Genomic DNA, 15954 nt, shown 5'->3' with positions numbered 1-15954 from the left:
AAACGAACCTTTTGGCCAACCCAATATCTAAATGGTCTAAATTATCTAGAGCCCAAAGTTCAATTTAATAAGCTCTTGGACTAGTGGGTACCAAAAGCCATACATAAAATGTAAAGAACACAAAAAACATAGCAATACTAAATTGGTCCAGTAAATTGGGCAAAAATATATCACTCATTATAAAATCAAAAGATTTAAACAAGTATGACTAGTTGTCTCTAGGAAGGGGAATTAGTTGACTGTGGGCCAAGGATAGGAAAAAAATATTTTTTCAAAAGGCATTTTAAAAAATAATCTTTCAAATTTTAAGCCATGCAACGCATAACATAGTTTAAAAAATTATATTGAAAAAAAACCTGGACGTCATTTCAGGTTTGAATTTCATAATACAGTATAGGCAATCCATTATACTCATAAACCAATTACTTAGAACTTAAAATAATTTTTTCCTTAAGTAACTATTATAAATGGAGATTAGATTTCCATGCCAGCCTGTAATAGTTGTAAAAGCCTATTCAGCAGGAATTTGACCATGAGTTATATATAGCAGCATTTATAGGGAAAGTCAGTCTCCTAACAAAAACCAATGGAAAGTAAGAAATACAACTGAAAGCATGGCTTAGGGAACAAGGAATAATTCATTTATTTCTGGTACTAAATGAAATATATTAGAAGTGGTGGATAAGAAGGTAAAATGGTAAAAATAATTATAGACACATACTTATTAAGCACTTACCTTGTGCCTGACACTCTGCTTACCATTTTACACAGATGATATCACTAATCCTTAAAAGTACTCAGTGGGAAAACTACTAGCACAGAATCAGCCTAAGTGGACTGCAGGGCAGAGTCAGTGGTAGTGAATGAGAAGGGAAAGAAAATCCTGAGGGTCAGTGAATACAAAGAAGCAGAATTTCCAAGGTCATCTGGAAAAACAAGTCCCAAATTGACAGGGCTGCTCACATGTGAAAATTTTTCATATTCTAGATGGTTATAAACTGACCAAATAGTGAAAGAGTGATTATTTTATTAATGAAGAAAAATTATGATATAAAATTTAATTCTTTAAATGCACTAATCAAATAATCACTTAAAATGATCCTTTCAACATTTCAACACCAGAGCTCTCTTCCCATTCGTTGACTGATGCTGTAAATCCCTAGAGCTTGCAGTCAGTCATCAATGCTTTAAATAATCCCAAAGTACTGCCCATAGGCATCTGTCTTTTAAATTATCAGCAAAGTGATTCCTATACAAAGATGAGATATTTTGTGAATTATTTCATGAGTGAAACCATATGTATTTTATACTTTCATACATTACTTTGGGAATTATATAGTGAAAACAGGTATATCTACGATAACATTTTAGAGCTTGAGCTTATGTTTTACCTTAGCAGCTGGAGATTTGTTCATTACTGCTGTCAAAGCCTGAATGGTTGATACAGCCAAACAATCCAACTGTGCCTGAAACACCTACCAGAGGAGGAAAAAAAGGTAAGAAATTAACAAATGTGTTCAAGATTTGTATTCAGTTAGGAAGCCTTTCTTCTGAAAACCTCAAAAAAATATTTAACATGCAATACATTCCTCTTCCAATGAAATGGATCTCTGAAACACTAAAACCTGTAAGAAAAGTTACATACTTGACAGAAAATAAGCCATACGTCAAGAAGAATAAGATTACATTCACTCATTATATTAAAATGCTTTGGGGGGGAAAAAATCCACCAAGCTTAAACATGCTTTTAAAAAGTAATGGACAATCTCAAGAGGAAGGGAGGGAGGGTTATCATGGGAAATTCTTGTACATTTTAATTTTCCTTCAAAAATATACTTGAAACTTCCTAGGTTAAAATTTCATTAGCATGTATAATAAGATGTCTGAAACAGTCTTATCTATATAGTTTCCAAACCCTGTGTTATAAATGAAATGGTATGTGCATATATCAATCAATCACACTTGCAAACAAAAACATACATCTATTTTTATATAAAATGCAGAAATTTGAGGCAGAACAGAAAATGAAATATGTATCTATAAGCATTGTCATGTTTTTGAGAAGGCAAGCTTTAATGCCAGAAGTTGTAAGAAAAAATAAATACCAGCTCCATTTTGTCTATTTCTGTTTAAGCTTCATCATAAAGAAGAGATGTGTTAAATTTCAGGGCAGTACATTCATAGCAAAAGAAACAAAAACAAAAACAAAATAGAACATCAACAATGTAAAAAAACTGAACGTGAATGTTATATCATCAGACTTAGTCAACCATGAAAGCAAGTGTGAGGACTAGAAAGTTGTAAAAATTACCAGTCCCCAAAATCTGCTTTCGGTAATATATTACTATGACTTGAAGCTCATTACCCCACAAATAGAATTTTCCTCTCTGCCTCCCACTAAAAATGATCTGAGTAAAGAGGGACTGATTTGATCTTTGTCATTGTGAGCTAAGCTCTATCATCTTCAGGCAAGTTATTTAAGCTGGTATCTTGGTTTTTGTTGATGTTGTTTGTTTATTAAACATTATTACATAAAATAAACATATTACATGTGTAATAAACATATTATCATATGCATTAAACATTCTGCATACATAATATCATACAACTAAGATTTTTTTCTCAACTTTATCAAAGAGGACTAGGCATCACAGTACCTATAATCAGGAATACTAATTGTCAATCTCTAAGAGATTATTGTAACATTTTATAAATCTATATAAGAAGACTTTAAGAGAGACTAACACTTATATGGAAATCCAGAACGGTAGTCTGTAATTGATATTTCACATCCAGAAAAGAATAGATTATCACGTCTCTTTTTATACCACAGCTCTATTTATACACCTGGACATTAAGAAAATGCTGATAATATCTTAATAAAAGATATCACGTAAGCTCTCTCACAAACATTCTGGGAAAGACAAATAACAAAGCAATTTTTATAGGTAGCTTTTGCCAACCTAAATTGCCTAATGTATTGTGAAAAGCAAGATAAATTGTATATGTCTGCCTTATACCCGTGTAAAGGTGAATTTTTAGAAAAGAAAAAAGTTAAATTTTATGCTAAATTAAGACTCAAAGAGCTCGGCATCTTCTTCCCTTCCTCCAAGATTTGGGTTGTCCATTGAATTACAATAATCATTTGTCAACAAGAGGCAAAGAATCAAGATATTAAAACTGATCAAACATATTCATGAACAAAGCCCTAAGGTCCCAATACACCACAATGCTTAGAAAAAGAAGCCCCCAAAATATGGAGTCATCACTAGGTGGACAGAACTGATATTGGGATTCCATTCCTGTACTTTATATTTCCTCAAACTGAAAAGAAGACACACACACATAGATGGAATCCTGTCGATCGTTTATATCCCTCACCAAGATTTCAATATATTTATCTTTTAGATGAAAGCATTTATTTTTAAAATTTTAAACAATTTTCAAAAATAATTAATGAAGATTAGAAATAGATAATGTTTGTATACTTTAAAACATAAGAAAAGTACAGGAATAGGTGCTCCCATTGACTGATTTTGGACTTCAGCTGAAACAAGATGCAGGCTTTGTAGATACCTGGTCCTCATTCATTTCTGTCAGTAATTTGTTGGCAAGGTCTTTCTCGTTCTTGTCTGCCACCTTACTGTTAGCATTTAAAAATAGCTGTTAAAAACAGAGATAAGAATAATGGAGAAAGAACATTAAATTGTTACCTATAAGCAGAAGTGAAGCTTAAATGGATTTCCATATCTCTTGAAATAAATCCACGAATCCACTCATGAAGTATACCACTCTTAAAATGACAATCAACTGTCCACTTTTTGGATTACTAACTAACATTAGTTCATATACTATGTAATTAATTATCATTTATTTCTCTCTGAAACTCAAAGTTACCAAAATAAGAAACAACAGCAATAACTAAATAATTATTAGGAATACTTAGTTAATATTCCTGAATTCTTAAAAGAATCAGCAGGGAATGACCCATAGAAGAGAAGGAAACTGCTATTGAGACAGACTAAAGATATTGTAGTAAATAATGTATAGTAAGGGTTCTGCAGCCACGTAGGTGTGTGAAATGCTATTAAACTAACTTTAAAAAGTGGTCTTTCTGGAAATATGAGTCTCAAATATGCTAATGTGGGCTTCCCTGGTGGCGCAGTGGTTGGGAGTCCGTCTGCCGATGCAGGGGACACGGGTTCGTGCCCCGGTCCGGGAAGATCCCACATGCCGCGGAGCGGCTGGGCCCGTGAGCCATGGCCGCTGAGCCTGCGCGTCTGGAGCCTGTGCTCCGCAGCGGGAGAGGCCACAACAGTGAGAGGCCCGCATACAGCAAAAAAAAAAAAAAAAAATGCTAATGTGTACTTTGACAAGGGAGGTCAATGTATAGTATTTCGCAAATTTATCTGACCACACATTTTGTTAAAAATTTTGTTAACAGTATTCTCCAAAATTATCAAGAGTTGAGCATAATTTATATTAGATTGTACACTAGAAAGATGGATTAGGATTACCTCTGACATACATTGAGACTGCCCTTTTCTGAAAGAAATGAAAGAATCAAGTAGTTTGGCTTACATAAATAAAACCCAGCATCCCAAAAGATCTCAGTCACAGTTTGGGTAAAGAGGAAAATAATTCAAATGAGAGTGAAAATGGAGATAAAATCAGATTTATAAAGGGATTTATCAAGAGCATCCTAAGAAGGAAGTTCTTCTTAGGAACTACTATCATTTCAGAAATTGAAAACAAAAATCCAGTAATGTGCTGAAATAATGCAATATAAAATAAAATGAATAGTAAGGTATGCAAGAGCATAAGTAAAGCTGAACCTAAAAATAGATTAGTGTATGCAATACAGGCTTTGGAATCAGAAACCTGCATTTGAATCTTGGTTCTGCTACTTATTAGCTGTCTGGTTTTAAGGAAAACTACTTAAATTCTCCGAATTTGTTTTCTCAGAAATGAAAAGAATAATATATCATGAAATTGGCTTGCAGATTAAATGAGATAATCCATATTAGGTTATTAGCCTAGAAAGTGGCATACAACAAGGGCTAAATAAATGAAAGCTGGTATTATTATTATCAGCAAAGATTTTAAAATAGTAATATTCCATATTATCTAGGTGCAATAACACAGGACTGCTCAAAACTGATGAAAGTAAAAATAACTAAAGTCTTTCCAGGAAGCAATCCATATCAAGATTCTTTTAAAGAGTTCTCACTCTTTAAATCAGTAATTGTATTTCTAGGAATCTACTCAAAGAAACAGTCAGAAATTGACACTAAGATTTTGGAAAAGAAATGCTCACTTCAATTCTGTTTACAACAGCAAAAAATTAGAAACCAGTCAAATATCAACGTAATAGAATACATTAATAAATTATGGTTCATCCATAGGTTGAAAGAGAGATCCTCAAATTTTCTGGTCTGAATACCCCTTAACACTCTTTAAAAAATTACTGAGAACCCCAATGAACTGAACTTTTATTTATGTGGGTTACATCTATCAATATTTATCATACCAGAAATTAAAATCAAGGTGTTTAAAAATATTTATTTATTCAAAAAATAAGAAAAAATCCATTACAAGTTTATATAAATAACATGTTTATGAAAAATAACTATATTTTCCAAAATATACCTTAGTGAGGATGGCACTGCTTTTACATTTTTGCAAATCTCTTTAAATGTCTGACTTGAGAAGACAGATGAACTCTCCTATCTGCTTTTGCATTCAGACTTTTATAATGTTGTTTTGATTACAGTTTAAGAAGAAAATTAACTTCAAAAAGAAATTTTGTTAAGATTAGACTTTGCAGACTCCCTAAAATGATCTTGGGGATCCCATACTTTGAGAACTGCTGGGTTGAAATACTTGCAGTCATTAAAATCAATCTTCTGAAAAATATATGATGGCATATGGAAAGACTCATGGTATAACACAATTAAAAGCAGAATAAAAAAATATTCAGTAGTATTCCAATTTTGTAAAGGAAAATATATCCACATTAAAAATATATATGCAAATATTATGTATATTTTGCAACATTTTAAATACTATATATATGCTTTGTAAAAAAATATTTGTATGCTTCCTTTTTCCTCCAAAATCTCTATATTGATTGTGTATTGTTCTAGAAGTTAAATACATATCTATTTTTTTTAAAATGAAAAGAAACTTGCTCAAGGTCACTAAGACAATGTGTATAAATCCAGACAGGTATTATTACCAAAGTCAGGCTTTCAGCTACACCATTTTGTCTATTCACTCCTAACACTCTTTCCCATAAAGTATCCCTTGGTTGCTCCTTTCATAAGTTCTCATTCTTACTAAGACTGTCATGATGATAAATTTGTTGTAGTTGATTTTAAGGAGTAGATGAGAAGAAATTAAAGAAAACAAGTCAAAGAAGATGAGCGATACCACAATATCAAAAGCTTTCCAGAATCTTATGACTTAAGTTCTCAAATGGAACTTTATATATTTACAATATATTTTTGAAAAAATGATTTCAACAAGCAAAGTGATAAAGTCCCTGTAATGGACTTTATGTAATGTAATACTCTTTGCTACTAGAAATTTCCTGTTATTTTCTTCACATTAATTCACATATTTTTGAACAGCTTAAAAAAAAACTTACATTAACTCATAGCATATCCCCCTTTCAAAATTCAATATAGTAAAACAAAATAATTCTTAAATATTTAAAGTTCATCATACCTATCATAAAAGTTAAATATATGATTCCATGGAACTGTATTTTAAATATGTTATAGTATGATGAAACTCATTTTGACAAGCCCAGAAGTCTTTACACAAATATTCAAGGAAATTAATGTGTACTTAAACTGGTTGGTGAATCTCATGCAAAAAGAAGGCATAGAAACTACAACAGTGAGCCTAAAGATTTCTGTGAAATTCATGAATTGTTTATGACACTTTAAGCATTAGTTGATAATGCTTCCAATGTGTCTGAATATTTAAATGAGGAATTGTCTTGATTCTGTATTACTATATAAAAGAGTAAATGATTCATTCCTCATTAACAAATAACAATTTAAACAGAAATCAATCACAGACATCTGTAGCATTCTATAACACATCTGGGAACTTAAGTTTTCACAAGATGCCAAACATTTTTATATATTCATAAATCATATCACCTATCTCCATCAAATATGTTTGTATATACAGTAAATAAAACCTATAATTCTCTTATATTTAGTGCACAGAAAACATTTTTTCTACTGACTAAACAGTGACCTTAAGTACCAGTAATACAGTTACAAAACTACATATAACAATGAACTTAGGGTCAGAATACCTGGGTAAGAATCCTACCTCCATCATATATTAGTGTTAAACTCTAGGCTAATCACTTACTCTCTTAGGACACATTTCCTCATTTCTATAATAAAAGAGTTGGGCAGTTTATTTCAAAGGTTCCCCCTTGTTTTTATTATTTTTTAATTTTTAATTAAATCATCTTAACTAATTTATTGCATTTTTAAAATAAGTTTATTTATTTAATTTATTTTATTTTTGGCTGCGTTGGGACTTCGTTGCTGCACGCAGGCTTTTCTCTGGTTGCAGCGAGCAGAGGCTACTCTTTATTGCGGTGCACGGGCTCTGGGCATGCGGGTTTCAGTAATTGTGGCATGCAGGCTCAATAGTTGTGGCACACGGGCTTAGATGCTCCGTGCATGTGGGATCTTCCTGGACCAGGCGTCGAACCCATGTCCCCTGCATTGGCAGGCAGATTCTTAACCACTGTGCCATCAGGGAAGGCCCCCCCTTGTTTTTAAAACTTAATGAGTCTAGATGTGGCACATATATACAATGGAATATTACTCAGCCATAAAAAGGAATGAAATTGAGTTATCTATAGTGAGGCGGATGGACCTAGAGACTGTCATTCAGAGTGAAGTAAGTCAGAAAGAGAAAAACAAATACCACATGCTAACACATATATATGGAATCTAAAAAAAAAAAAAAAAAAAAAAAAACGGTCATGAAGAACCTAGGGGCAAGACAGGAATAAAGATGCAGCTCTACTAGAGAATGAACTTGAGGATATGGGGAGGTGGAAGGGTAAGCTGGGACAAAGTGATAGAGTGGCATGGGCATATATATACTACCAAACATAAAATAGATAGCTAGTGGGAAGCAGCCACATAGCACAGGGAGGTCAGCTGGGTGCTTTGCGACCACCTAGAGGGGTGGGATAGGGAGGGTGGGAGGGAGGGAGATGCAAGAGGGAAGAGATATGGGGACATATGTACATGTATAACTGATTCACTTTGTTATAAAGCAGAAACTAACACACCATTGTAAAGCTATTATACTCCAATAAAGATGTTAAAAAAAAAAAAAAAAAACTTAATGAGTCTAAAGTTTAGTGAGGAATCTACAGATAGTCTGACTAGAATATTCCACAAATAAAGACTACTGCCAGGAGAGAAGGCTCAGGTCCCAAAGCCTAGCTTTCCCCTCTGAAATGGGTTTCTTCTCTAGCATTTCCTGTTTCAAAACAAAATGTGATAAATGGTAACAAATAATTAAATTTTAAAATGGTATGACTATCAGCAAGTTTCTAGATCTAAATGATAAGAAACTTCGGCTTATAACAAGAAGAAAGAGTAAATATTAGCTCATCATCATGACAGCTATGTCAAACAGTTTTGTATTTTTAAAAAAGATACTGTTGACCATGATATGATAGAGATTTTAAATTATGTCTTAGTTTCATATACTATATAAATGCATTCAAAAAATTTTAGTAGAAACTATTTTATCCTAGTGATTTATCCTTCCATAATGTGTGACTGGCAGGTTCTTTACACATGTGAGATCTTGCCTTATTACTGAAGTTGTCTTTATAACTGATAAAGCCACGCTGCATTTTTACAACAAACAGAAGGTTTTATAAACATTTCTCTTATGCTGCTTTCACCTCCCTAGGATTTCTTTCCCAAGAATGATTTTTAAAAGGTGGACAGAGAGATCCTGACTCTACAGTGATAATTTGGTACTTTTGTTGACTTCATAAATATTCATCATGACTTACTTTATCAATATATTATTTCCTATTTTATGCTATTCTTCGCAATTTTACTATAAGTTAAGCAATACAGTGACATAAATGTTTTCAAGGATACCCCTCCTAACCGAGTGGAAAAATTCAAGGAGCTGACATTAAAATTCTTATTCTGGAATATTCTCACAGAATCAGAAGGGACCCCCAGTATTTTTCAACAGGGAATTCATGAAAGGAATACTTCAAATAGAAAGGTAAAAGCTCTTTGAAGTAGTTTTACTTTCAAAGGCTTCTCAAGAAGGTTCTCAAGATGGTGCCATCTTGAAATTTATGGAAACATATAATAATCAGAGATATTAGTTATTATGTACTTACAAATCTGCTACAAGTGTAAATTAGTAAAAACTTTTAAAAATAAGCAAATTGGAAGTATACATCAAGAACCTTAATAGTATTTTTATTTTCTACTTTTCTACATTTTCCACTTATTCATAAGTTTTCACAATGTTCCCTAATTAAAAAAATTTATGCACTTTGATCGAATAATTGTACTAGAAATAGAATTCTGTTCTATGAAACTTTAAAGAGTTATGTAATCACAAACAAAATTGGAAACAAATTAAGAATTTACCAATAGGGAATAGTTAAGTAAACTATGGTACATCCACTCAATATAATAACATGTAAATATTAAAATCATAACACATGAAAATGCTAATGAAATAATCTTAAGTGAAACAAAAGTGCAAAAACATATGCCATCAAATGCTCATACTAAACTTTAACAATGCATAACAAAAAAGACTTTGAAACTTAACAACAAAAAAGCTAAAAAACGCACCAAGGAAGGCTTCCCTGGTGGCAGTGGTTGAGAATCCACCTGCCGATACAGGGGACACGGGTTCGTGCCCCAGTCGCCGCGGAGCGGCTGGGCCCGTGAGCCTTGGCCGCTGAGCCTGCGCATCCGGAGCCTGTGCTCTGCAACGGGAGAGGCCACCACACACACACACACACACACACACACACACACACACACACACACACACACACACACACCACTAATAATAATGATTTCCTTGAAGGGCTTCCCTGGTGGTGCAGTGGCTGGGCCCGTGAGCCTTGGCCACACACACACACACACACACACACACACACACACACACACACACACAACACTAATAATAATGATTTCCTTGAAGGGCTTCCCTGGTGGTACAGTGGCTGGGCCCGTGAGCCTTGGCTGCTGAGCCTGCGCGTCCGGAGCCTGTGCTCCGCAATGGGAGAGGCCACAACAGTGAGAGGCCCACATAACACACACACACACACACACACACACACACACACACACACACACACACACTCTCACTCTCTCTCTCTCTCTCTCTCTCTCTCTCTCTCTCTAATAATAATGATTTCCTTGAAGGGCTTCCCTGATGGTGCAGTGGTTGGGAGTCCACCTGCCAATGCAGGGGACGCGGGTTCGTGCCCTGGTCTGGGAGGGTCCCACGTGCTGTGGAGCGGCTGGGCCCGTGGGCCATGGCCAGTGGGCCTGCACATCCGGAGCCTGTGCTACGCAGAGGCCGCGGCAGTGAGAGGCCCGCGTACCGCAAAAAAAAAAAAAAAAAATGCACCAAGGACTTGAATAGACATTTCTCTAAAGATGATATACAAATGGCCAGTAAGCACATGAACAGATGCTCAGCATCACTAATCATCAGAGAAAAGCAAATCAAACTACAGTGAGATACCACCTCACACCCATTGAGATGGCTATTATCAAAAAAAAGAAGAGGAAGAAGAGGAGGAGGAAGAGGGAGAAGAGGAAGGGGAAGAGGAAGAGGAGGAAGAGGAAAAAGAAGAAAGACGAGAAGAAGAAGAAAACAAGTGTTGATAAGAATTTTGAGAAACTGGAACCTTTGTGCACTGTTGGTGGCAATGTAAAATGGTCCAGCTACTATGGAAAACAGTAAGGTGGTTCCTCAAAAAAATTAAAAATTTAATTACTATATGATCCAGCAAACCCACTTCTGGATATATACCAAAAAGAATTTAAAGTAGGGTCTTGAAAAGATATTTGTATACTCATGTTCATAGCAACATTATCCATGATAGCCAAAAGGTAGAATCAACACAAGAGTCCATCAACAGATGAATGAATAAACAAAATGTGGTATATACATAAGTATACATACAATGAGATACTATTCAGTCTTAAAAAGAAAGGAAATTCTGTAATATGCTACAACATGGATGAATCTTGAGGATATTATGCTGAATGAAATAAGCCAGTCACAAAAAATCAAACACTGTTTAATTCCACCTATACGAGGTACGTAGTCAAAATCACAGAGACAGCAAGAATAGTAGTTGCCAAGGGCTGAACTTGAGAGGAGAATGTAGAGTTGTTTAATGGATATAGAGTTTTAGTTTTACAAGATGAAGAGTTATGCGGGATGGATGGTGGTAATGGTTGCGACAACAACATGAATGTATTTAATACCACTGAACTATATACTTAAAAATGATTAAGATGGTAAATTTTACATTACGTGTATTTTACCACAATAAAAAAATTTAGTTATAGTTATAATATGCTCAAAATAGAATCAAAACATAAACAAAATAAGAGCTTATTAAAATCAAAGACAACAATAATAGTAATAATAGAAAAATACCTTGCAGTTCTGTAGCAGTCGTATGAGATGTTCAAAGCAATTACTGTTAAGAAAAATAGCCTGAAGAACAGGCCTATCTCTGCAGTCTAACATGGCTGTAATGGTATCTAGGAAATTAAAAACAAAATTGTCCATTTAATAAAGTGGAAAATCTGGGATCACAGAAACAGTCACTCTAGCCATATATTTAATTTAGGCTTTTTGGCTAACAAACAGATGTAAATTAATAGGAAATAATAAAGAGGGGGAGTAGAAAACAAAACCTGTACTTATTACTTGATTAAAAAAGTGAAAAAAAAGTAAACATTTTTATAATTTATTATTAAAAATATTTATGTTTTTATATATAAGAATGATATATATTTCCCAGAGATTTACTTAAGTGTTCTTCCATTATAACTTAAGTGTAATAAACTGTGGTTCCCAACTTGCTAGGAATAAGCAACACTTGGTTATGTTTGGCAACATAGTCTCATTTCTATAGTATAAAATTAACATATGGCTATCATGAAAATGAGACTAAGGTAATTAATCCATTTGTGATGATGCTTTGGTCTTGTTTCCTACTGAAAGGATGTCCCCACTCAGAAATCAAGGGACATTTGACATAGGTAATATGCAAGTTCATAATAAAAAAGAAGTCCATTCAATATAGACTCAAATATCCTTATAAACTTATAACTTATAATAACTATAAAACATGACATGTTATAACATATAAAAGAATAGAAACTATATAAGATGAATCTTATTTTCCTACAAAAACACTGTTGTTATGAAATATTAAGTTTCACTGAGATTTTGATGTCCAATATTTTTAAATTGGACACCACACACATACCCACACAAACATTTTTTAAAGTCTCTAGGGCCATACAACAAACCATTAATGTTGGTTATGTCGGGTGGCAGGATATAAAAACATTTTTTCATTTATCTGAATTTTCTAGTTTAGCTATAATGAAAATATTTTACTTCTATAAAAAGGAACTCTCAGTAATATTAGTATCTATCAATCTAACAGGAATACAAAAAGAAATCACGTATATTGGTGAAGGAGCTTGCAGGGAGGCAGGAGAGGCAGAGAGAGAGAAAGAAGCACAGAATTACACAAAACAACCAACACAAAGAGAGGGAAAGAAAAACAAAACACATACACATAGAGGATCTGAGGAATCAAAACAAAACAAGAAACAAGAAACCCTCAAAAGGAAGGACATGCTGAAGTGATTTCTACAGAGATGTATTAGAAGCACATAAAAAATTGATCGTATGTGACTCTGCCATAGGTTAGAAACTACAAATGGCACTTTCTGAAAATTTACTTTTCCTAGAATTTCAAAATCACAGCTGATTCTCTTTTGAACATTGATGCTTTTAGTGGATTACAACTTTCAAAAGAGAAAAAAAAATCACGAAGAACCTAGGGATAAGATAGGAATAAAGACACAGACCTACTAGAGAATGGACTTGAGGATGTGGGGAGGGGGAAGGGTAAGCTGTGACAAAGTGAGAGAGTAGCATGGACATATATACACTACCAAATGTAAAACAGATAGCTAGTGGGAAGCAGCTGCATAGCACAGGGAGATCAGCTCGGTGCTTTGTGACCATGTAGAGGGGTGGGATAGGGAAGGTGGGAGGGAGGGAGACGCAAGAGGGAAGAGATATGGGAACATACGTATATGTATAACTGATTCACTTTGTTATAAAGCAGAAACTAACACACCATTGTAAAGCAATTATACTCCAATAAAGATGTTAAAAAAAAAAGAATATAGAGGCTCGATTTTGTCACTGTTAAAGCAAATATGTGAAAGACAAATCAATTCTGTATTATTTTGAAGTCAAATCTAAATAGTCACATATCTGAATTAAACAATCAATATTTTCTATACAATGGCCTTGAATTCTAAATGAAAATGGAGAATATAAAGGTAAAAAAAAAAAACTAGATTCAGAGAAAACTGAATATAATAAACTTCATCTAATACTCACTCAGCATTTTGATCTGTAGAGCTATGAACCGGCTTTCCCACAGTCTGGACCTCCTTTGATTAGGTAAAGCTGAATGATCTGAATTTAGCAATTTAAAATAGTTCTCCAAAATAGTGCTGGTTTCCACTTGACGCTGATCAGAGCTGCTAGTGAGAAGGATATGTACCACCTCTGTAAGGCACTTCAGAGTAAGTTCTACCTTCCTACCCACTTCTTCAGGATTTCCGTCCTCCCAAGAATCGCAATCAGCCAAAACTCTCATGAGAACCTCCATGGTGGCTGGAGAAATTGCTTGCAAAGCATTCCTCTGAAACATGAGAGACAATAAAAATGAAACCCAAATCTAACTGAAGTGCTGTACGTTTGCAAAAACAAAGAGAATTTAATAAATCTGCAGACTTTTTCTTTATAAATCAACATTGAAAAAATTTTACACAGATACTTTGACAGACACCGCTGGTGTTTTACACATTTCTTCACTACTAACAGAATTCTGATTTTATTCAGATAGTCATCTGCCCATGTAGAAAACTTACTTACCACCCTCCCTTGTAGCTAGGGGTAGCCATGTGACATAGTTCTGGTCAAGAATATATGCCAGTAGACCATGAAGAGGATATCACTTTACAAATTAAAAAGGGAAGGATCCTTTGCGCTTGGCTTTTTCACCCTTTTCCTGCCTGAAATGCAGACAAGAAGCTTGGATCCACCTTTATATCATGAGGAAACAAGCCCCAGAATTAAAGTAGCAGGCTACAGAGCAGAACAGGAACACAAGGACCTTAGTCCCTGATGATATCATTGAGTTGCTGTGCTATCCCAGAACCGCCTGCATCTGTATTTCTTATGCAAGAATAAAAATAAACATGTCGATTTGGCCAATCCTCTCTCAGGTTTTCTGTTGGTTATAGCAAATGACATATATCATTTATATCATATTATCCCAAATAATATAGATATATAAGAGGACTGGCTTGGCTCTGATTCTACATACATATTTCTGAAACTCTAAGTAACTGGTAGCTATTTGAGGTGATCCATTAAACTTGAAATAAATATGTTGCCCTAAATTGTTAAATTCATAAATAATAAATCAGAGTATAATTATGTAAAATCATCTGAAAGTAATAACACTTAGGCCATTTGGACTGATTATCAGTATAATAAATAATATCAGTAATAACAAGTGCTACTATGGAAGAAATTGCTGATGGCCCATCCAACATCAATTTTTCTCTGCTTCCTTATTAACAGAACCCCTGATGTTTTTGCTGGACACATGGCTACCAGGAATAAACATTACATTTCCTAACCTCCCCTGCTGTTAAGGAGGCTGAGGAAACAAGTTTTATAAAATTTTTAATCTGAACATATTTGCAACTTTGCAGCTATCTGATGGAGTTTGACAAATGAGATACTGTCAGCTTTTCAGTATCTCCTTCAAAGATAACTGGCACCTGCCATTTGTCTCCTTCTTCACCTCCCCCTCCATCTTTGTGCCCAAAATGTAGACATGGTAGCCAAAACTCTAGAAGCTATTTTGTACCTCAAGAAATAATAGTAAGGATAACAAACTGACATTCAAAAGGTACCTGAGTCCCTGAAGAGGTTAGAGCCACCAGATTAACTCTGGACTGCTTACAGCTATTTTTTTTTTAAACAAAAGAAAAAAGGTAAACTTCTAACTTAAGCTACTAGAACTTCAGTATTTACTGCTACTTTCAAGGAATCATAAATCTGATACCCCTGTGATATACTTCATTCTTATAAGCACAGGCACTTTGTTAAGTGTTTTACATATATTATATGGCATTTGGTCCTTATGACTGACCTATAAGTGTTACTATTTTCACATTACAAATAGAGAAACTAAACAAATGTAAACAGTTTATCCAAGGTCACACAACTAGTTAGAAATGACATAGGATTCAAACCTATGTCAGTCTGGCTCCAGAGCCCCTGCTCTTAACATAGCACAAAACAGCATAAATATGCCAGTGGGAAGCCAGGCATGATGCTTTGGAAAGGGAGACCAGTCATTGGACTTTTTTGACTCTGTGAAAAAGCCATTATTATGCCTTTAGCTATTCATCTGAATACCCTTGTACTGAGGCTATATTCAACAGCCTTCTGATTTCAATATATTTGTAACTATAGCTATGACCTGATTATAAGAATTTTGAGTATTTTCAGTACATAAAATAATAAATTGGGCTTCCAACCTATTTGATTTCC

The 15954-nt window shown here is 34.2% G+C and overlaps 1 protein-coding gene across 8 annotated transcripts in view; it reads right to left on the bottom strand.

Annotated features, from left to right (window-relative positions):
- NBEAL1 (neurobeachin like 1) overlaps nt 1-15954 on the bottom strand; it is a 180892-nt gene that overhangs the window by 110071 nt on the left and 54867 nt on the right. For 6 of the 8 annotated variants that reach the window (XM_067026594.1, XM_067026592.1, XM_067026598.1 and 3 more), the window contains exons 9-12: nt 13720-14026; nt 11722-11828; nt 3577-3663; nt 1392-1475 (exon numbers count right to left, since the gene is read on the bottom strand). In XM_067026594.1, the coding sequence (XP_066882695.1) occupies nt 1392-1475; nt 3577-3663; nt 11722-11828; nt 13720-14026 (585 nt within the window). The remainder of the gene's footprint in view (nt 1-1391; nt 1476-3576; nt 3664-11721; nt 11829-13719; nt 14027-15954) is intronic. The other 2 variants (XM_059053353.2, XM_067026599.1) reach the window with 1 other exon arrangement.

This window comes from Kogia breviceps, chromosome 2 (assembly GCF_026419965.1).
Source record: "Kogia breviceps isolate mKogBre1 chromosome 2, mKogBre1 haplotype 1, whole genome shotgun sequence".
Classification (NCBI taxonomy): Eukaryota; Metazoa; Chordata; class Mammalia; order Artiodactyla; family Physeteridae; genus Kogia; species Kogia breviceps.
The sequence above is the reverse complement of the archived record's forward strand: the minus strand, read 5'-3'. Positions and strand labels throughout refer to the sequence as shown.